Here is a 21831-nt window from a genome sequence, read left to right on the forward strand (position 1 = left end):
AAGCCTTCTAATTGGATCAAAGCCAAGTTTAGAAAAAATCTCTAAATAAGTGTTGATGGCCATCATGCAGTAGATGAAAGCTTAGGGAGGACTTGGGAAACATGGACATGTTTTTCCACCTCTAATTTACATACCTTGCCCGATTTGGTTAGAAATGCTAATGGTGGTTAACATCAACATTAATTTGACAAAGACATCCAGGATTTGTTATAACACTCAGTAACAGTGGACTTTACTGTCCTCTGAAGGACGTCTTAATCTGTGCTGGTCACTGTTGCAACTACAATCCCCGTTTTTTTTTTCTCTCCCGTGCACCTTACAGTCTTAGAATATACATTACATGTGAAGTGACAAATGAAGAGATCAAACTTGTACAACTCAAATCATATAATTTTATTATTTTACATCAAAATCATGGACTGCAATAACATTGTCTGATTTTAAGTACGACTTATTCTGACAATGACGCAGCTCACTGAATATCCTCCATGGTCACGTGACAGCTATTATTTGGCTAATAAATAAAAGCCGTGAAAGGCGGCCATTTTTGTGCGCTTTGAAGAGTCTGGTGTTTGACAACAGACCTGAGATTCAAAAAGCACTTATAATAATTATTATTAATTTAGTTTCAACTTGTACGTTTTCAATATAGAAAGCATTGAAGGATGATAATGCAACTGACAATCTAAAATTCACAGAATACCTCCACTGAAACTCGGTAAAACTAAGAATTATTTGCAGTGACTAGTTGAACCAGGTCGAGGTCAGGAGGGGAGAGGTTGTCAGGGATGCGCAAGGGTTGGATTCTACTTTTTGGCATTCTGAAGACGCTCAGTCACGTTCTCCCAGTTGATTACATTCCAGATGGCCTTAACATAGTCTGGCCGCACATTTTTGTACTGAAGGTAGTAGGCATGCTCCCATACGTCAATACCAAGGAGAGGGATGAGACCTGAGGGATGGAAAAGATAATTTTTCATCTGTGACAATAAGAAGGGACAATATAAATACTAGAGATATTGTTCATGGCTCTTTAGTCACTGACCTGTCGTCCCCTGCAGAGGATCCTGGTTCGCACAAGCCGCGATGCGAAGGCTTCCGCTCTCCTTGTCGTAGCCCAGCCAGCCCCACCCCGAGCCCTGCACCGCAACGGTAGCAGCAGACATCTTTTCCTTCAACTTCTGGAGGGAGCCAAAGTCCCGATTGATGGCTTGCAATAGCTCCCCTGCAAGAGGTGAAAGAGACAAGTCGAGTCATATTGAACATCAACAAAAAGAAGCTAAATCAGAAATAAAACATTCTAGTTGTTTATATTTTCTATTTTCCTCAGAAGAGAGCTGCCATGTCAGACTCAATTTACTGAAAATCTTCCCCGATATGAAATTTATTTGTAATACAAGATTATTTACTTTTGGGTTTGTCAGACATGTAAATGAGCTTCCTGGATAATCTCTTAAAGGACTTTTAAACTCTAGGGGACTATAAAACTATATATATATATATATACACTCAAGACTTCACCTACCCCTCCATTGGCATAGTGGTGAGAACATAATGGGTGCATTTTCATTTATGGTTGAACCATTCCTCTAACAATCTGTTCATGGTGCCAATACAGGGTCATTTGAGTTCATTGTCTTTACATAAAAAGTGAATGTAAGTTAACTGCACAACAAGCCAGTGTAGGTTTAAAGACAAGCTGATCCCACCGCTGATATGTTTCTACCTCACCCTGTGGCCCATCTCCCCCCTTTGGAGACAGGTTTGTCCAGAAGATGGTGTGATTAATGTGGCCTCCTCCGTTAAATTTCAGAGCAGGCTGGAGGGCAACTTGTGCCGTCACGTCCCCTGAAATACAACACAAATAAAATCCAGGTGAATAAAAGGGACACGAGATCTAACAGTGGCAACCGGCTGATTACTTCATGCTATTAATCGTCCGTACCCTTCGCCAGTGCCTCGTGATACTTCTCCTCCGTGACGTTGAGGTTGTTCACATATGTGGCGTGGTGCTTGCTGTGGTGCAGCTGCATGATCTCTGCACTGACGTGGGGCTCCAGGGCACCATAGTCGTAGGTCAGGTCAGGCAAAGTGTGCTTGTGCCTCGCTGTGGTGGCCTGGCTTATGGTTTGGCTGAGGCCGGCTGCACACCTGGAAAACAATAATAAAAGGAAAAAACTGGAATGACTTGCCAACCACAACATTACCACAGAGGTTTTAAGACCGGTAGACAACACGCGATTCCGTGTTGAGCTTGTGCAATTGTGTGGAAGTGACCTGTGGGTTTCCTCATGTTGATGTTATCCAATTTATTAGCTAACTTAGCCAGTGTTAGCATTACGATCAATGTCAACAAGCCACAACCACGCCAATGAATGAATAACTCTGAAATAACAACTCAACAACTTTTATTTCGTGCGCCACAGGCTAACCTAGCCGAGCTGCTGCACAAGGTTAGCATCCTGCCTAGCTCGGTTCTAGCTCTGATAAACTGTCAGGAGTTCATAAGCAACGACAGCTAGCAGGAGTTAGCTGCTCATTCACTGATGTCAGTAGTTGTCATGTCGGTGTCAGTTTTACCTGCGTATCTGGGCAACTCTGCAGAGCATGGTGGTGTCAGTGTCAGTGTCCGCAGCACAGACGGGAGGGACTCACACAAACTACAGATCAGATCACTGCCCTTGAACTGAGCTATTTCAACTTGACGGTGCAGTGGACTGTACCATTCTCCTCTAAGCGGGGGTGTTAACAAGAGCTTGCAGGCTTTTCATAAACAACTGCTGCTCCAACCGAGGCCAGGGCAACTCCCCGAAATATTTAAACATAATGAATAAATGCGAATATGGTGACAATGCCTTAAAGTGTGAAAATATGCTAAAATATAATAGATGATATTTTTTAAGCCTCCCGCCTTTATGATATTCTTCGACACATCAGGAAAAGTGCAGCGGGGCTGTTATTATACAGGCGATTCATTTAAACTGATACAGTGTTTGTGGTTTGAAACACGTGGAGTTGAAATAATGATGATCAGTGCGTAATAAAATATAATATAAGTTGTAATAAATGTTAATGTATTGGCACAAGTTAGTATTTAAACAAACAGCAAAGAATCACGTGAACGCCTCTTCTGCCATACGGGAGGTGACGCCAGAGATCGTCTAGGTCGAGGCAAATGAGTCACTCACAACAGAAAACCAACGAGACCAGTCCAAAATCCACGAAGAATGACGTCAAGCAAAAGTTTATATTCACAACTATTTATCAACCATTAAAATTGATAACGACAGTGAATGAAGATATTGTTTGATCTTTTTATTCAAGTAAAAGTACCAATACCACACTGTATAACAGGTATAAGGCCTTTGTTAAGATCAAAAGTAAGTACTCATTGTGTAACCAGTTTGATCCTTAAATTGATTAATGTGAGTGGAAATTATAACAACAATAGAATAAACTTTATTTATGTAGCACTAAAAAGAGTTTACAAAGTACTCTGACAGCAAAGCAAGAAACGTTTATATCTATCTATCTATCTAGAGGATTCACTAGTCCAAAAAATTGGAAGCAATGTTATATTATTAAAAGTGTACTGTTTTTTTTATATTGTATTTAATGTGACATTTGAACCGTGAAAATAACATGTTAATAAAGTGTTCATATAACTCTATTAATAAAATATTAACCAGCATAATGTAGAAAATAGAAAAGAATAAGATGAAATCAAATCAAGCTGAGACCTTGAACTCTTCACGTCCCATATATCCCCTAACAATTCCCTTTTATTTACATTTGAATATTAATTTAATTTAACATCCTCTCTCGTTCTTCTCAGCAACTCGCCGCGGAGTGAGAGCTCTTGTCTGTGCTCGCAGCTGTGGAGGCGGCACTGTGGTGCAGCGGCAGCCGCGCACAGACTCGATCTGTCCTGTGTGCTGAGAGGAGGACAATGGTGGACACGCCGAAGCGAGTCTCTCACGTTTAAACCCGCAGCTCGTTGCGTGTTTTTTTTCCACCGAAGTCGCGCCAGAAGCCACCGGGCGCCACGGAGTCCACGAAGCGACCGCGTCTTGGTGAGTGTTTCTCCCGCGGAGTCGAGGCCCGAGATCCGCAGCCGAGAGCCCGCTACTTTCAGGAAAAGGAGCGCAGGGGAGGGGGTCATTTCCTTCACCGCCATTTTGTGATAACAAGGAGCCGAAAACAGCAAGGAGTCGCACGCTGCCAGGCGGGACATTAAGACACTGCCACCGGGTAACACGTTAGCTTCGGAACCGCCGTTTGTTCCCCCAACGGTTGCTATATGTTGTTAGCACTCGATGGCTAACGTTAGCGTGCTTATTTTCATAATCCTCCCAATCCTCCGCTGCTGCCCGTCTCCCTGGCTAACACCTCGGGCTCGACAGCTCTTTATAAGCGCTTATTTTGAAGTTATTCAAGTGTTCATGTTGCTAACTTGGTGTCTGGCGTGTGTTTATCTGCAGTAGGTGTTTGGAAGCTGTATCTTATGTAGCATTTTAGCATTAGCTGTCACACCAGTGCGTTGTTGCTTAGAAGAAGAAGAAGAAGCAGATTAAACACAAGACATCAAAATTGCGATTCACGATGTTTTTTCTGTCTTGTTTATTCCCCAGAGTCCACCATGACCAACGAGGAACCTCTACCCAAGAAGGTGGGAGTCTTTCTGCCTTCTGCTCCCGGATTTGTCACGTGTAATGTGCCATTTTATCTCCTTGTCTCGACCAGTCTGTAACCAGTCCCTGCTTTTGTATTTTCCTCACACAGGTTCGCCTCAGTGAATCTGACATGAAGACCCTGGCCAGAGAGGAGTTATGCACAAGGTAAGTTATCTGCCCGTTCTCTTGTTGTGAATTGAATTGTGGGAAAGCTCAACAAAGTAGCAAATGCACATGAATCTTCTGCACCTTTTTTGTTTGTTTTAGGTGGAAACAGCATGAAGCCTATGTCCAGGTCCTGGAGGCGAAATATGCTGAGCTGTGTTGTAAGTAAACATTTGCGTCACACCTCATCTCTATATTTGCCTGTTTTTTTTGGGGGGGAGAAGGATTTCTCTTTTGACACGTTTGCTTTCTCTGCCCCTCTTCCACGTCTTAGCCAATGATGTCACGGGCCTGAAGGAGTCGGAGGAGAAGCTCAAGCAGCAGCAGGAGTCTGCACGCAGGGAGAACATCTTGGTCATGCGACTTGCCACCAAGGAGCAGGAGATGCAAGAGTGCACAGTAAGTTTCTACTCTTCTTCTCTTTCAATGTTTTTAATATGACGGGGTGGAATTTGCTTTTGGGGTCTCCACCCCCCCCCACCACCACCACTGTTGCCCTCAGCTCCTCTTTGACTGAGAGTTAGTGATACTCTGGCCTTCATACTCCCCTTATGAATTATTAATAGTGTGGAAGACGTGGCCACTTGTTAATACTAAGTGAAGTCTAGTTTCTCTGAGGCTGCATCCAACCACCACTTCCATTCTTTATGAATCATTTACACTATAAGTATTTTATGTTTTTTATGTTTTGACTAATTTTGTGTTAACAACCACTCCTGACAAACTCACACATTCTCTCAAGTGTTGAATCTGCCGTCTCAGTCTGATCAATTAGAAGAAGCTGTCAAAAGTGTCTTGTTTGTAAATACAAAGCGTAAGCAACAGTTAACCAGTGTTGTGTCATACATACAGAAACTTAAAATGGTAGTCATGTATCCTAATTTTAATTCTCCCCTACGAGGCACCTAATCAATTACCTGACATCCTTCGAGCGCTTCGCTGTACGTCATATTCATTCATGGGTCGAGGAGGGCTGCTCTTTATCAGAATAACAGATCTGTAGTAGATCACCCTGTGGCTCTACAGCAGCCTGTGTCATTCTTATAGGGCAGCTGAGGTGAGCACACACTGCTGGGTAGAGGCTGGAAAGATGGTAACCTTGACGCCTGATAGGTATTTTCCTTTTAACCACTGAGCTGTAAATAGTAGGAGATTGTCTGGGACTGAAGTGGTTGTTGACATGTTAGTTGCACCCTTTGCCCAGTGAAATGTTGAGGTTAAGATAACTATTTGTATAACTATGTCTCTGACGGGTGAGTTTTGGTTGGCTTGTTGTTGATTTGAATTTGTCAGCTCTGTGTTCAATCAAAATAATTGGCTGGGTGTGTCCAAGAATCACATCGTACAACATTATTGCTACAAGAGTTCAACTTAGAATTTTTTTTAAAAAACGTATCAAAATGATACCAAATCAGATGTTGGGTAAATTGCTAATGTCGCTCCATCGCACAACTTTCTAACACTTGTTTGTTTTTTCCTGTAGACCCAGATCCAGTATCTCAAGCAAGTCCAACAACCGAGTGCGGCCCAACTGCGGTCGTCCATGGTGGACCCAGCCATCAACTTGTTTTTCCTCAAAATGAAGGCTGAACTGGAACAGACTAAAGACAAACTGGAGCAGGCCCAAAATGAACTGAGTGCCTGGAAATTTACACCTGATAGGTAAAGACAATCAAAATAACCCCCCCCTCCTTCAAACAAAAAAAGTCAAGACTTCCTCACGCCCCTCACTCTCACTGCAGGCATGCAGGAACAATGGTGGGGGGGAAGGCTGACACATGCTGTACTCACCACGAGACTCAGACTTTACAGAAAGCCAGTCACTGCAGAACAGAACTGTTTTTGTACTCTCGCACTGTGCCAGCTACATATCACATAACCTAACGTGAAAAGACAGAATGGTCAGGTGACACTTGTGTTTCAGCTCTCTCCCCTCGCATCCCCTCACCGTCCAAGGGCCCGAAGGAGTCCGGACTATTCCTGAAGAGGTGGTCACTCACTTCCCGCCATGGATATGCCCTCCCCGCCCCCGCAGCTCAAACCAGACAATTCTCATATTAAATAGGGGGGTTATGGTGGAGGTGGAGTCAGGCAGGGAGCATCCCTAGCCTTAAACAGCAATTGAACATTTTAAAGACAATCCCTATACTTGGTTTATAAAGACATTTAACCGTGGATTACACCACACACACATACCTGCTAGTCTGCCTGAGAACCGTAAAGACTTTTGGACAGTCTAGCCAGATTGCAGTAACATGAGGAAAGTTCTAGGCTTCTAAAAGTAAGACTTTGGGGGGGAAGAGCTGCTAGAAATGACGTTGAGACTGTGGTGGAGCCAGATCCTCGGTCCACAGGGGACTATGGTTCAGGCACGAGAGTCCAGTCGCCTAGGCCTCTGAACAGGGGCCCAGTCACGGTAGAGTCTATTTACATGTTTATTTTGTGACTTGTTTCTTTTTATTGATATTTATTTTTTCTTTCTCTTGTTTCTCTCAAACAAACACTTACCGCAGTGTGTGTGTGAATCAAGGTGCACAATTGGCTTTAATTGTTTACACTAAATGTAAAATTTGCACTTTATTTACGATTTAAGCTTTGCTTAGTTCTTTGGATGCACATTGAAACACACTGCTGTAGGTGAATGAGTCCTGTTTGAAGCTGTGAATGCAAATGTCTTTTAACAAGTCATGTTATGAGTTGATGAGAATGTATTAATTGTATTTCTGTGTGTTTTTGTGATTGACCTCACAATTTCTCCCTCAGCCTTTTTCCACTTATAGTTAGATTTCTTACCAGAGTAGCACAAATCTTTAGCCACTATTTTCAAAATAAGAGCACACAGTGGAATCTCTTACATTTTACACTTTTTTTAAACACTTATTTACACTCAGATCTTTCAGATTAGAGGTGGTAGTGTGTAAACAGCCTGTTGATACATATCTACCAAGCATCTTGGATAATATTAATGGTTTTATAAGTACTAATTGTGGAGACAAGTTTTACAAGCAACTGACTAAAGATATGTGGTGCATGATTGCAAATTACAATCAGTAATGTACATACATGGATTTTATCAAGTTCAATGGAACCAGTTTAATGACTTCTACTTTCAGATGGTGCAGTTGCTGAATTTTTTGCCATTATTGTTCATATTTCATCCCGGATGACTTCCATAGACATTTATAGGTGGCAGTTAACTATTGTTTTAAATTGTTTGCATCTCATTTATGTGTAAATTCAGCAACTTGATGATGGCTCCTTAAAGCTTAATCACAATACTTAAAATTAGAATTAAGAGTCATGCTGGACTAAACAGCATGCTCTTATTTAAAGTGATGGTTGTGTATCTCCTATTTTGCTACACGTAGCCACAGGTCCTCTTTCAAATTACACTTGTAATATTTTATTCAGATATGATTCTGCTTGTGCTTCACGCTCGTTCATGTAGCGAGTCCACTTTTTTGCATTTCAGAACTTGATAGTAACAGAATTGCTACTGGTCTCTTTATGAACATGTTTACATAATGTAACGGGTGTTTTGGTTTATAGATGTGTGGGTTTAGGTTGCTTGTTTGGGTTGTGAGCTACATTGAGGACCTTAAATTATGACTATGAATAATAGCGCTTTTGATTTAGTCAGAAAAGGTCACTTGAGACCAACCACAGTAAGTAATCTGTTTGTATACATGTTCTGTCTGCTGGTAGCTGGTAATGATATGTTGCATTTGGAGTCAGGTCAACATGGAAAACTGTTGTGACGAGAGTCATTAAGGTATGGTCCTTTTTGAAGGGTTTGTGCTGACTGCAAAGCGGGTCATTCAGCTGAAGCGTATCAGATGCCATCTCTGCCTTGCGTGTTCGTCCATTGGTTCACTTTGTGATGTGAGACTTGCTTCCCTTACAGCCAAACGGGGAAGAAACTGATGGCCAAGTGTCGAATGCTGATTCAGGAAAATCAGGAGCTGGGCAGGCAGCTGTCCCAGGGGCGCATTGCCCAGCTGGAAGCTGAGCTGGCCCTGCAGAAGAAGTACAGCGAGGAGCTCAAGAGCAGCCAAGACGGTGAGAACAAGAGCAACATCTGCATCTCAGACCCTCATCGTTTTTCATGAATTCTGATTTGATTTATTCAATTTTTGACTTGCATGTGTCTGTCGCTGATCTTGGTCAACCCCACAGAGTTGAATGACTTCATCATCCAGCTTGACGAGGAGGTAGAAGGGATGCAAAGCACCATCCTGGTCCTGCAGCAGCAGTTAAAAGAGAGCCGACAGCAGCTGACTCACACTCAGGGTGCCGTGGCCGGACCCAGCAGGACTTCACCCGCTGCTTCTGGCTTATCCACTGAACCGTCCGCCCAGCCCGAGCAGGTGATCGTGCCCTCTGAAGTGGGCAAAGACTACGGGAGGGTCTCCAATGGACCAAGCAACGGCAACTCATCCCAGAGGAGTGAGACCACTACACCCAGTCTGTACCGGGAGGTGAGCAGCACAGAAGAAGACTTTCCCATGTCCCCCATGGTCTGCAGCCCCGGCGAAGCTGAGACCAAACTGTCCAACCACTCAGAGGAGGCTTCAGGGAATCAGACTGCTGCGGGGAGAGTTGGAGGACCTGTGGGTTTCGGGAGCCAGCTGAGTGCAGGGTACGAGAGCGTGGACTCTCCGACAGGCAGCGAGACATCATTGACTCAGCACTCCAATGACACAGACTCCACCACCGACCCCCACGAGGACAAGGCCGCCGTGGTGACCAAGGGCACGAGGACTACAGGGTCACGGCACACCCAGAACGGCCTGGACTCCAGCACGAGCGACAATGCCGTTTTGTAATGTACGTTGACATGTACCTGTCTTTTCCTTTTTAAAATTTCTTTTTATACAATATACAAACAAGGCAACAAATGCATAGTCTGTAACACAGCGCTGCTGTCCAAGACATTTTGTTTTCACCCTCTGCCCCTTTGCCTATCGTGATGCCTCTGTCATATTTGTGTTGCTAAACGGGGGATATAACGGGACAGGGTTAATGTTAGATTTGAATTGCGTGGGTGTATGATTTAAAACTAGTTCCTTTCTCTCTGCTGTTTATTTGAGCACGTCTATGCTGTTCTTGTTTGAGCTCTTCACACTGAAATCAGGCATCTGGTGTTGTAACTCATCGTCAAAAGTCAGTAAAATCACTTAATTACGGTAGCTTCGCAGTATTCAAGGTCATTTTTAGATGTTGGCCTGTGTTCTTTTCTTTTTTTAATACAGTTTTAATTTTTCATTGACAAAAAAAAGTTCTGTTGAAAAATTCAGTTGAATTGTGAGTAGTTTATATGCGATGTTCATATTATTCTGACTTCAGTCCTTTTCATGTACTGACCAAATACCAATAAAGATTTTTAATACAGTGGAGTGACAGCCATTATTACCAGTAACTATCACTAAATGCAGTAGTATGAAAACTTGGCGGTACTTTATATAGACCTATAAGTTGCTGTCTTAGCTGGAGATTGCAAATTAAAAGGGTTTGTGCGAAAACCAGCAGCCTGAGCTACTTGCTTTTAAAGAAAAGTAATTATTGGAAGTAATTAACATTTACTGCAACCAAAGAATTATGAAAGTATATATTAAAAAAAGTGTTTTCACCATGGCCTTCATAGAGATGAATCTGAAATAAATACAACATGTCGTGTAAAATAAAGGCAAACTTTCTTTGAAGAGAAATCCAGAGTAACAGCAGCATAAGAGGATCAGAGAAATATACAGGAACTGTCGAAAAAATTGTGCAATACTGATAGGAAGTAAGAGTGTTCTTTTTTTGATGCCACAGGAAATGCGGTACTTGTGAAATAAATATTTTTTGTTCATTAGTTTGTAAAAATAAAATCAAGCATGAATGTAGAAAATGACAAAACGAACAATAACTCAGCTTAAAGAATGTGGTCTACTGTGTATGATTATTGTCACATTTTAAATTTGGAGCTAGGAAGGAGATATAATATACAATAACCATCAAGTCATAACCATGAACTTCATAGAAAGCAACAGAAGGGAGGAAGTCCTCAAAACATGACAAAGATCACAATACTAAAGGACACCTTTGTTTATAATGGGGAAGAGGAACAGTGACAAAAGTAACTATCGGGTTATAGAAAACACAGCACATGTAGTAACCCATCCATGATTGTAACGAAGCAGAAAGACTAAGCTTCCAGGATCAAGTGCAGAAAGTGTGGGATTTAATGGGGGTTTGGGGAATAAGAGACATCAGGAAGACAACTTTTATGTTTAACACGTTTTTATTGTATTTTTTGGGATTATTACAATACAATTACATACAAAAATGCTGCAAGACAAAGCAGAGAAAAGAAAGAAAGCAGAAAATCCAATAAAAAAATAAATAAGAAAGAAAGAAATAGGTATATAAAATAAAAAAATAAAAATAAAGGACGTGAAGGGGAGAGGAAGACAACTTTTTAAAACACCAGGCGTAGAGGTAGAATTGAAGGGATTGTGTTAAATGACATGATGGCATGTTACACACACTCTTGTACAGTAGGTGGCGCTACGCACCGTTAGATGTTTGCGATCAGCCAGCAAAGCGAGAGAAGAAGAAGAAGACCGTGTCAACAGAGCTCAGTCAGAGGACGGATCCCATCACAACCACTATCCCCACCATCACCATCACCAGCAGCAGCATCAGCAGCAGCAACTTGAACCAGCGACTCTCACCTCCAACCAGCCTCCTGCCAACATGAACCCGGATCCCGTGGTCATCGTCTCCGCCGCCCGGACACCCATCGGTACCGTATTCATTCATAATGACAGAAACATCACTTCCTGATTCATGCTATCCTCTGGTAGCTCGTTGCTCATAAAGCTGCGCCGGTAATTAATTATTTCCGCGACGAAAACGTCTCCTCGTGTTTACTTGTGTCCGCAAGATCCGCTTTTACTTTAATTTCTCTTTTTCCAATTAACTTAAGTGGCTGAAGTAAACACGTCAAGTGAGGCTGAGCTCTGATTGGTTCTCGCTCGTGTCCGGAGTATTCTCTGGCTGTTGATTGGCTGGCTGGTCATAGTGCCACGGCGCACGAGCCTCCTGTCATTGGCTGACTACTAGAAAACTACAGTCACAGAAACAGACTCAAGTAGTTATTCCACTTTCAAGGTAGTTTGTATTCTTATTTAAGGAATAATCAAATGGTAAAAAATGATTGCAAATCATATTATAAATATTAAGCAGAAATATACGATAAAAGGGTTTCTGTGTGTATAAGTGTAAAGAGCTGCACAGTGTTAAAATAGACAATGATAAAATGCAAAGAAATGAGATTAAAGAAATGCAAATGTTCACAGAGAATGTTCCCAAACATTTTAGTTAGATGTGCTGAGTCATAGTTGTGCAAATGATAAGACTTTACCACCTGATGTGTATCATGTACTGTCTGTAATCTGACACACCTGTTTCTTAATGAAGGCAAATATTAATATATAGAGATCTAACTCAACCTGCTTTACAGGATTAAAGAAGCAGGAACAAATACAGATGTGAAGCATACAAACATTTGAAAAACAGTATTAAATATAAATACAATTGTTTAGACCATTTCTTTCAGTGAAGTCAAAGATTATACATGTAGATAATCACTAATTGGCCAAAAAAGTACATATTTTTAGATAATTCTATTTATTTATTTACTCTTGTATAACCTTTGATTCATAACATTGCTCATTATGTGCTCATGTTACCATATTTTCTCCCCACACAGGGTCTTTGAGCGGCTCCCTGTCCTCGGTGCCTGTGCACGACCTGTGTTCAGTGGTGATCAAAGACGTTCTGAGGCGGGCCGGTGTGAAGCCGGAGGAGGTCTCTGAGGTTATCATGGGACACGTCCTAACTGCAGGTAGATAAAAGGTCACATGTCGTGTTATCATTTAAGTTGAGTAATGTCACCTTTGACCGCATTTTTTTTTTTTCAATCATTGACTTCAGGTCAAGGTCAGAATCCGGCGCGTCAGGCCAGCGTTGGGGCCGGTATCCCGTACCCTGTCCCGGCATGGAGCTGTCAGATGGTGTGTGGCTCTGGGCTGAAGTCTGTGTGTCTGGGAGCTCAGTCCATCCAGACTGGAGACTCCACTGTGGTGGTGGCAGGAGGCATGGAGAGCATGAGCAGGGTAAGTTCCAAGACAAAAACTGCCAGGGTGTGATATGAAGTTGATGATGGATAAGGCTGCAGGGTCTGGGATATGGAAGTAATGTGTGATTTACATAGAACATTGAAAGTTTACAAGCACCAAAATCAAAAATTAGACTTCAACTAATGTTTTATACTTTTTGTACTTGATTTTTAGCTTGGTCGGAATTTGAATTCTTTGGGTTTTCAAATGTTGGTTGTGAAAAAAGTATTGTTAGGGTGTCTGTATTAAAACATTCAGTTTTAAATCGGCAGAAGTATTTAAAAAGTAAAAAAACGAATGAGTCAGCCTTGGGTGTAAATGCCCTTCCTGTTTCCTTCACCTTCTCAGGCTCCTCACACACTGCACATGCGAGCAGGAGTGAGGATGGGTGATGCTTCCCTGCAGGACTCGATAGTGGCCGACGGGCTGACGGACGCCTTTCACAGCTACCACATGGGCGTCACAGGTGTGGATTTGTGTGGTATTTCTAACAGAGCAGCCAGTGGTCTCTGTTTTATGTTGACATTGTGATAACATGTTTCGTTTCTGTTTCATCAGCGGAGAACGTGGCCAAGCAGTGGGCCGTCAGTCGAGAGGAGCAGGACCGGTTTGCTGTCCAGTCCCAGAACAAAGCCGAGGCTGCACAGAAAGCGGGACATTTTGATCAGGAGATTGTCCCCGTCATGGTGCCGTCCAGAAAAGGTTTGTTTATATCTGTTGTATTTATAATTAAAGTTATACTTATAGCCCATCAGCCCTGAGCTTTCCACAAAGATGTAGAGCAGCAAGTCAGGGGGGTCCGGGGGCCCAGTGGCAATAACTCTGTGTCTTGCGAGTCGACGGCATTTGGGTTAAACTTAATAAGTCTGAAATATTAGAGGCACTTATTGTCTCTCGCGTGCCAGTGGAGTTTGATAGGTGACTGTTTAACATCTCAAACATTTATTACGGTGCTTATTAAACATCTGGCGGCTTTTATTCTCTCCCACACAGTAAAACCTGGCCTATTATACAAATCAAACAGGATTAGAATCACAAGGCCCCAACGAGCCTTTATAAAGTAACCGGCGGGAATTCAGTGAGTCGTTGCTTTTTGGCTGACAGTCATTGCCTTTGGAATTCACGTTGCTTCTGCTTTAGGTCCAGTGGAGGTGAAGGTGGACGAGTTTCCTCGCCACGGCAGCAACATGGACGGCATGGCCAAGCTCAGACCCTGTTTCATCAAGGACAGCAGTGGCACCGTCACTGCTGGAAATGCCTCAGGTTTGAGTTGGAGCTTGTGAACTATGATTTACATTGAGATTGTCTGACTGAAGAGGACTGAATTCATAACTGACATTAAGATCATTCTTGCTGTAGGTATAAATGACGGAGCAGCAGCGACCGTCCTAATGCGCCAATCGGAGGCTGAGAGGCGTGGCATCAAACCAATGGCCAGAATTGCATCGTGGGCTCAAGCTGGTCTCGAGCCGTCCATCATGGGAACTGGGCCGATACCGGCCATCAGGAAAGCGGTGAGAAGTTGTTGGCACTTAAATGTAAAACCTGACCAGACTAGACAATGATTATCTGTTCCTAATATTTATCCCTCATCGTGTTGGGACAGGTGGAGAAGGCCGGCTGGCAGCTGGACCAGGTGGACTTATACGAGATCAACGAGGCGTTCGCTGCTCAGTCCATCGCTGTGGTCAAAGAGCTCGGCCTGAATGTTGACAAGGTAAATTACCTGAAGCCAAGGATGTTGTTCTCGTCTGTGGTAGTTTGTACATTTGTTTAGCAGGATTAAGCAAAAACTTTTATAACCAATGAATTGTGGAGGATGACCTAAGGAAGAATCCATTAAAGATTGGTGAAGATCTGGATCAGATCATGTAAAAAAATCTTATCAAAAACTTGATCTAGTGAATTAAAATGATTCATAGTTTCTTCTCTTGTGTCTCTCTGGAGTTAATCTACACATGGCAACACTGAAATTACATTCAAATCCCTTCTTCCATTCCTCAGGTGAATGTGAACGGTGGTGCCATTTCTCTGGGCCACCCTATCGGCATGTCTGGCTGCAGGGTGCTGGTGACGCTGCTGCACGCACTGCAGCGGACCGGAGGACATAAGGGAGTGGTGTCCCTCTGCATCGGAGGGGGGATGGGCATCGCCATGTGTGTGGAGAGGGTCTGAGGGAAATATTTAACACTGCTATATGGATCGCACTTTTCTCTCATCTTATATTTAAAAGGACAAAGGGAACATTCATTGTTTACACTACAGGGCAAAGGGTTGTGGTTTACCTGGGTTCTTCCATTCACTGTTCTAAAGGCAGATTTGATGAATGTGTTGCTATGATAGATGTTCAATAACAATGCCAGGCTCAACGTGAATTTTTATTCTCAGGTGTCAGCTGTGAAACTAACTAAGCCGTTTTTAGTTATTAACTCTACAACTAAGACAAACTGTCTTAGCAAACAGGTTATTTTCTCTGTAAAGCCTCATTTAATTTTTAACCTGTAATTTATTGATTATCTTAAGTTTTTAATAGATTTTGCTTGCTATGAAAAACCTAGTCAACATTCCAGTATCTTCTACCCTCTTCCTCTCATCGATGTGCAGCAGCCTTAAGTCCGTAAAGTGCCATAAGGATAAGTACACCAGCCTCTCTTTGACCTAGTGCTTCCTGTTAATAACCAGATGTTTGTCTCCTGTCATCTAGCTGTCAAACATGAATAAAAAAAATGAAAAACCATTGTCAAATTATTTTACACGTTTGCAAAGTAATCACAACAATTTGAATTAACAAATCAGTGGTAATTTACAACCATTGAAGCTTTATTGAGTGTCCAAAAACAAATCACTTAACAGTTCCTCTGGGAACGAGCGCAGAGAGACAACAGTAAACAGGCTAAGTGCACGGCCTACACTAGAGCTACAGCCATGAAGCGCTCCATATGTATAAATACAGGTGTTGAACTTATCAGGACCAATCGCAGCCTCTTCAACCATCCAGAGATCCTGATTGCATGGCTTCCTGGTACGACTGCCCGCCCTCCTTTTGCTCTGGGAACAGTTTGATGAGGTCGTCAATGCGGAGGATGGTGATGGCGGCCTCAGTGGCAAACTTGAGGCTCTTTGTCTTGACCATGGTTGGCTCGTACACGCCAGCCTGACGGTTGTCTCTCGGCTTGCCGTTCACCAGGTCCAGACCGATCCTATAGGACACACAACGTTAAATAAGTCATCTAAAACTGCCACTTTACTTACAAACGGATGATGGGGGCTGAAACTAAATTATTTTACACTCCATAACTCAAAGATATTAAGTTTACCATCATAGGACTTTAAAAAGGGCAAATATTCACATTTTAGAAGCTGGAATAAATTATTTTTGGCTTAAACTACATAAAATCATTTAATTATTATATGTTGTTGATTGGTCACTGATGGGCTAACAAGTTTTGCAAAGTATTGATCTAGGTCCACTTGGCAGTCTTACTTTCCAGCTGCTACGAGCATAAGTAAATAAATGTTATTGTCACTGGATAGACTCCTTGAGATTTGTCATCTCGTTTTCAAGGGGCTCACAAGAATCTCAGTAGAGACGGTTATTCTGTGGTCTTTGCAGAAACTGGAAACTATTTAAGGGGAAGTTTGTAAAAACTTTATTGCGTCACAAAATACTCACCACTTCAGATTCTTGCGTTCAGGGTTAACTTGAGCCTCGTTGTGGAAAGCGCGAAGCTTGGCCACCAGATCAGTGGAGTCCTGTGCTGCGTTCACAGCCAGCGTCTTAGGGATGACGAGGAGAGAGCGAGCGAACTCAGCGATGGCCAACTGCTCCCGAGAACCCTGAAGAAACAAAGCTGATGAGTTAAAATTCAGCTCAGACAGTTTACCTGTTAACATCCGAACAAAGTAAGCACGTTTTTATCTCAGAATATACTGAGAGCTCACCATGCTGGTAGCATAGTTCTCCAGGTAGATGGAAAGAGCTGCCTCCACAGCGCCTCCTCCTGGTACTACAGACTTGGACTCCAGAACCCTCTTGACAACGCAGAGAGCATCGTGCAGAGAGCGCTCCATCTCGTCACACATGAAGTCATTGGCCCCGCGCAAGATGATGGAGGCTGATGTGCGTGCTTTGGTACTGAGGAGTAAAAGTTAGGAGAAAACAGAAGCAGCAGTTAATTCAGCAGGTTTTCCCATCTGCTGCAAGAGCTACAGTTGAGGTGCACTTGTTAGAATTTGATTTCTCAACATAGCTCAACAGTTCAACACTCTTTACCATCCAATGTTACAGAAGCAAAGAGATTCAAGTAGTCGCAATTCTCACTTCTTGACCAGGATGAGCTCATCGTCACAGACACGCTCCTGCACAACCTCCTCAGCCTGGCCGAGCATCGTGGCCTCAAATGTCTCCTCGCCCTCCAGGTTGGTCAGGGATGGGCAGACAGTAGCTGAGAATGGAAATAACTAAGTATTCAATATCAAAACATGACTAGACAGTAAAAAGACAAATCAAACACATACTGAGATACAGAGCCCAATCGTTTAAAAACCACAAAACAAAGACACTGTATGCTCGCCTCTCACCTCCTGTGGCCTTGGCGATGCGTTTAAGGTCCTTCTTGAGGACCCTCCTCACTGCCATGGCTCCTACATCCACAAAGTACTTGAGGCACATGTCATCGATGCCACCTGTGGTCAGTACAACATTGGCACCTGCTGCCAAAATCTTCTGGATCCTCTCCTTGGTGATGTCAGATTCCCTGAAGCAACAAAGCATATTTTATGTGTCAACATTGATGTTGAAATATCAGACAGAACAACATATGTACCGTTAATCTTTGTAATCTTTGTGCGGATTTTCCAAAACAATAAAATCATGATTTATTGTACACATGGAAAGGTATTGCAGGAAATGTGTCCAGGCCACAAGTCGTCCAACAGCTCAGAGAGAAGCTGCTGCCTTGACTCGTGGCTGTGTATGTTTTCTCCCACGCGTATCACTGTGTAAACTATTGAGTCAGCATCACAGCAAATTAAAATGGGAAGATTTTGACAGGTGTGTGTGTGTGTGAGAAAGCTAAACATGAAAATTTAACATGGCCAACCTTTGTCTGATCTGGTCGAGCTTCTCGGGGTCGCTGATAATGACTTGGACTCCCATCTTCATTTTGGTTTTCTGAAGACTGAAGTCCAGGCAAGCAATCTTGGCGTTAACAATGCGCTTTACCATGCCTTTGGAAAAAACAGAAAACGGCATGTTTAATGAGAGATAGCCAAAGAGCAATCATATTTGACTTAGTCACACAAATCATCAAGTACTTAATCACAAATAGCCTCATTTAAGATCAACATTCAACTGTCTGGCCAGAAAAGAGGTGCCCCAGTAGACAAACTACTGTGACTATTCTTTTCAAAACCAATTTGCTTTCTCCCACGCGTATCGCTGCATACACCATGACAAGACATAGCAGTAAATTTAAATGGGAGTTTGACCAGCTGCAATTATGTATGAACCATTACAAAATGAGGCTCATGAAAAGAAATCCCAACTTAAAGTAGAATTTGTGAATGTGAGCTGATGACAAACTCACTTTGTGAGCCGACGGTGCAGTTCACAGCATATCCATTGACCAAGAAGCTCTCTTTCTGGCTGCGGCCGTGGGCTTTCAGCACGTTAACAGAGTTGATGGGGTATTTAGCCACACCCCTGCCATCCACAAACTTCACAGCCAGGGCAGCATCCACCACAATGTTGGCAAAGAAGTCTGAATCACTGAAGGCTCAGAAGTCAAGGTACATACACAGAAAAGAGAAACTTAAATCCAAGAAAATCCTTGTGAAATTAGGAAAAACAAGTAGTACAAGAGTCCTGACAAAACATTTCAACCCTGCCTCATACAGATGAAAGGATACACTCCAATGATTTTAGAAGACATAGAGGTCTTGGCTGCATTGATTAGACACTCTCTGCCCAGGTCATCTGTCCCAATAGTGAGGTTCTCATTGATGTAGCGCACTGCCTCCCTGGAAAGTGGGTTGAAAAAACAGTTTGCATGTCAGAAACACCGCAACGTACCATGCAAATCAATGAGCGAATGCGAGAGCGGGACTAGACGTTAGCTTCTTACTTGCAAGCCAGACGGTATCCACTGATGACTGACGTCGGGTGGATCCTCTGCTTCACCAGCTCATCAGCACTCTTGAGCAGCTCTGCGGCAAGAATCACCTGAAGGAATGCACATGAATCAATCAAATTTGTACAGCACAAAAACACGAATCCTAATTAGTTTCACAGGACTTAAGAAGGTGGGACATCCTGTCCTTAACCCTCAAAGAGTAATGGTTTGGGTCATTACAGCATCAATAATTGTCTATGTCATGATGTGATTTCAATCTGTGCCATCTGTGTTTCGTTAGGGTTGGCAGAAATGAGGCTGCACGACCCGTTCAAACACTGACGGACAGTTCCTCTTTCCTGTTAGCATAGCCATACATCCGTAAGGTCAGCAGATGTACGGTACTAAAACAGGATTATTCTTTTGATCACAGCAGTCATGGCATGTTTCCAGCCAAAAATAAGTAAAACTGGACAAAGCAACATCCATTCTCCCTGATCTGAAGCAGCCTTTTAAGCAGGGAGCTGTAAATATGGTGGGAGCAGCTGTTGCCCCTCAGCTCACCACAGACGTGGTCCCATCGCCGACCTCCTTGTCCTGCAGCTCAGCCAGTTCACACAGGACCTTTGCGGCTGGGTGCTCCACCTCCAGTAGCTTCAGGATGGTTGCTCCGTCGTTGGTTATGGTCACGTCCTGTCAAAAAAAAAATACCCTTTTTTAAAATGTCTGATCATTTCAAACAATCAATAAAATATCGATTCAGGATATTAAATCTTACCCCGATGTCGTCCACCAACATCTTGTCGAGCCCGACGGGTCCCAGGGAGCTCTTGACGATGTTAGCGATGGAGGATGCGGCCATGACTGGGGAGAAAATAAGGATGCTAATAGTAGCTTGTGCAGTTTTTAAACACAAACACCACTTTCTGCTGCAAGTTTAACTTCATGCAAATCTAATGCAGATGAAATGTCCGTCAATTTATTGAGTGGGGCGCACAGACAGGCACCACACCTTCAGACCATGACGGTGTTTTTCAATCTGGCCCATTAGCATAGCCGTTCATTCATGGAGCTGCGAATGAAAGGTACAAACACGGGCGCGTCAACATGCAATTGCTGCCGTTAGCAGCATGAGCTAACTGTATATATCTCCATGGACGATTAAAAGAGGAACGAGTAAAAGAGAGTCACTCCTTGTTAGCATTAGCATTAGCCACACGTGTGTCGCATGCAGTGAATGAATCGGGGGGTTTCTCTGCAGCGTGTTCGGACGCGGGCGGAGAAGATGTCCGCTTTTTACCAAACTGTGAGGAAAGAAGTAGAAGAACTCACCATTCTGCGTGCGAATGGACTCGCCGCTTGTCCTCTGGCCGAGCACATTTAACGGACCTTCTAGCATCGACATCTTGGAAACACCACAGAAGCCGAGAAGAAAGGAAGCAGCAGCGCGGTGCACTATGGGTGAGCCGGCGTTAACCGGAAGGTTCGAGAAGGGGGAAAAAAAGGGGAACTATAAAGTGTTGACGCGTCAGGTGATTACGTGAAGGTCGAGTTTACACTTGTTAATTAGGTTTGCCGTTAATCAGCTGCTGTGAAGAATCAGAAAATAACTTTTTGTCACGTTTTACTTTAAGACTACATCTCCCAGCATGCAACCAAACCACCGCGCCACCCCCCGTCTTCTTCGTATGTCTGTGTAGATTGTGGTTGTTGGTCAGAGCGCCCTCTTGCTGCACATTTTGATCTGATTCGATTTATTTACCGGTATTTATTTCGAAAATGTCTATATAGATGAAGAAACAAAACAAAGAAAGAACAAAGAAATAAATAAATAAGAGAAAGAATAAATTAACCTAAGAAAAAGGAGCATGGAGAAGCAACAACGCTAGTCGAGCCCAGCCCCCGATAATCTACATCAACAATTCAATGAATCACATTTCAAAAGGACTAAACTGATTTGTGAGAAATTAACACATAAAATGTTTTGTATACATATTTCATTCATATGTAGTATATGAAATGTTTAATTTATATTAGTTAACAACATGTTCTGATTAGATAGATAGATAGATAGATAGATTACTTTATTCATCCCCGAAGGGAAATTAAGTCGTCATAGCAGCAGGTATATTTGAATACAATAAAATACAATACAATAGAATAAAATAAAAAATATTGAGGTAGAAAGAATAAAAAAAAATGGAACACAAGATAAATAGGTAGATAAGCTGCAGTGGCAAGATGATGGTAATAGTACTGATGATATGATGGTAATGTTATTGTTAGACAGTATATACAAATAGTACAGTATATATAGTATATAATATAACATAATATATATATTTATATATGATAGTAATTCTACCAGTATAATAGCAGTATATAGTAATAATGGCAGCAACAGTATATATAATAATAGTAAATATAATAATAATAACATGTACACATGTATAAATATTATATACAAAGAATGTACAAAGAGTATGATATAATATGATATGATATATAGTAGAGGTATAAATATAAGTATTTGACTATACAATAGATAATATAATATACTATGAGTGTAAGAATATGTAGACAGTGTGCAAAAGACAATATTATTGTATAAAATGATATATAGTATCAATATGGTTTATATTAACACATAGCGGAGTGTTTTACAGGGTACACAGTGCAAGGAGACAGGTATATTTAGTGCAGTTCTCTGATGGT

General features: G+C 42.4%; 4 protein-coding genes across 5 annotated transcripts; 2 read left to right on the top strand and 2 right to left on the bottom strand.

Annotated features, from left to right (window-relative positions):
- Positions 1-378: 378 nt before the first annotated feature.
- sod2 (superoxide dismutase 2, mitochondrial) lies at positions 379-2724 on the bottom strand. The gene is made up of 5 exons (XM_053445057.1): positions 2581-2724; positions 1946-2151; positions 1732-1848; positions 1046-1225; positions 379-952 (listed from the first exon to the last, which is right to left on the bottom strand). The coding sequence occupies exons 1-5, from the start codon at positions 2607-2609 to the stop codon at positions 807-809; spliced, it is 678 nt and encodes a 225-aa protein (XP_053301032.1). The 5' UTR covers positions 2610-2724; the 3' UTR covers positions 379-806.
- A 1164-nt stretch (positions 2725-3888) lies between these two features.
- Positions 3889-10229, top strand: wtap (WT1 associated protein). Of its 2 annotated transcripts, none has more exons than XM_053445090.1 (8): positions 3889-4073; positions 4632-4669; positions 4783-4838; positions 4941-4999; positions 5113-5237; positions 6322-6500; positions 8743-8897; positions 9015-10229. In XM_053445090.1, the coding sequence occupies exons 2-8, from the start codon at positions 4640-4642 to the stop codon at positions 9662-9664; spliced, it is 1254 nt and encodes a 417-aa protein (XP_053301065.1). In that variant the 5' UTR covers positions 3889-4073; positions 4632-4639; the 3' UTR covers positions 9665-10229. The 2 variants fall into 2 exon arrangements, with proteins under 2 accessions (XP_053301065.1, XP_053301066.1); XM_053445091.1 differs by lacking the exon at positions 3889-4073 and adding an exon at positions 4087-4251.
- A 1222-nt stretch (positions 10230-11451) lies between these two features.
- acat2 (acetyl-CoA acetyltransferase 2) lies at positions 11452-15738 on the top strand. Its single transcript, XM_053445326.1, has 9 exons — positions 11452-11625; positions 12595-12729; positions 12819-13000; positions 13352-13469; positions 13562-13705; positions 14144-14266; positions 14363-14517; positions 14610-14720; positions 15008-15738. The coding sequence occupies exons 1-9, from the start codon at positions 11577-11579 to the stop codon at positions 15176-15178; spliced, it is 1188 nt and encodes a 395-aa protein (XP_053301301.1). The 5' UTR covers positions 11452-11576; the 3' UTR covers positions 15179-15738.
- A 64-nt stretch (positions 15739-15802) lies between these two features.
- On the bottom strand, positions 15803-20607 carry tcp1 (t-complex 1). The gene is made up of 12 exons (XM_053445325.1): positions 20449-20607; positions 19895-19980; positions 19681-19809; positions 19129-19226; positions 18914-19024; positions 18592-18773; positions 18106-18232; positions 17585-17760; positions 17325-17448; positions 16946-17138; positions 16677-16840; positions 15803-16203 (listed from the first exon to the last, which is right to left on the bottom strand). Exons 1-12 carry the CDS (start codon positions 20519-20521, stop codon positions 15990-15992), a joined length of 1677 nt encoding a protein of 558 aa, XP_053301300.1. The 5' UTR covers positions 20522-20607; the 3' UTR covers positions 15803-15989.
- Positions 20608-21831: the final 1224 nt, after the last annotated feature.

The sequence above is a fragment of the Pleuronectes platessa genome, chromosome 17, assembly GCF_947347685.1.
Source record: "Pleuronectes platessa chromosome 17, fPlePla1.1, whole genome shotgun sequence".
Classification (NCBI taxonomy): Eukaryota; Metazoa; Chordata; class Actinopteri; order Pleuronectiformes; family Pleuronectidae; genus Pleuronectes; species Pleuronectes platessa.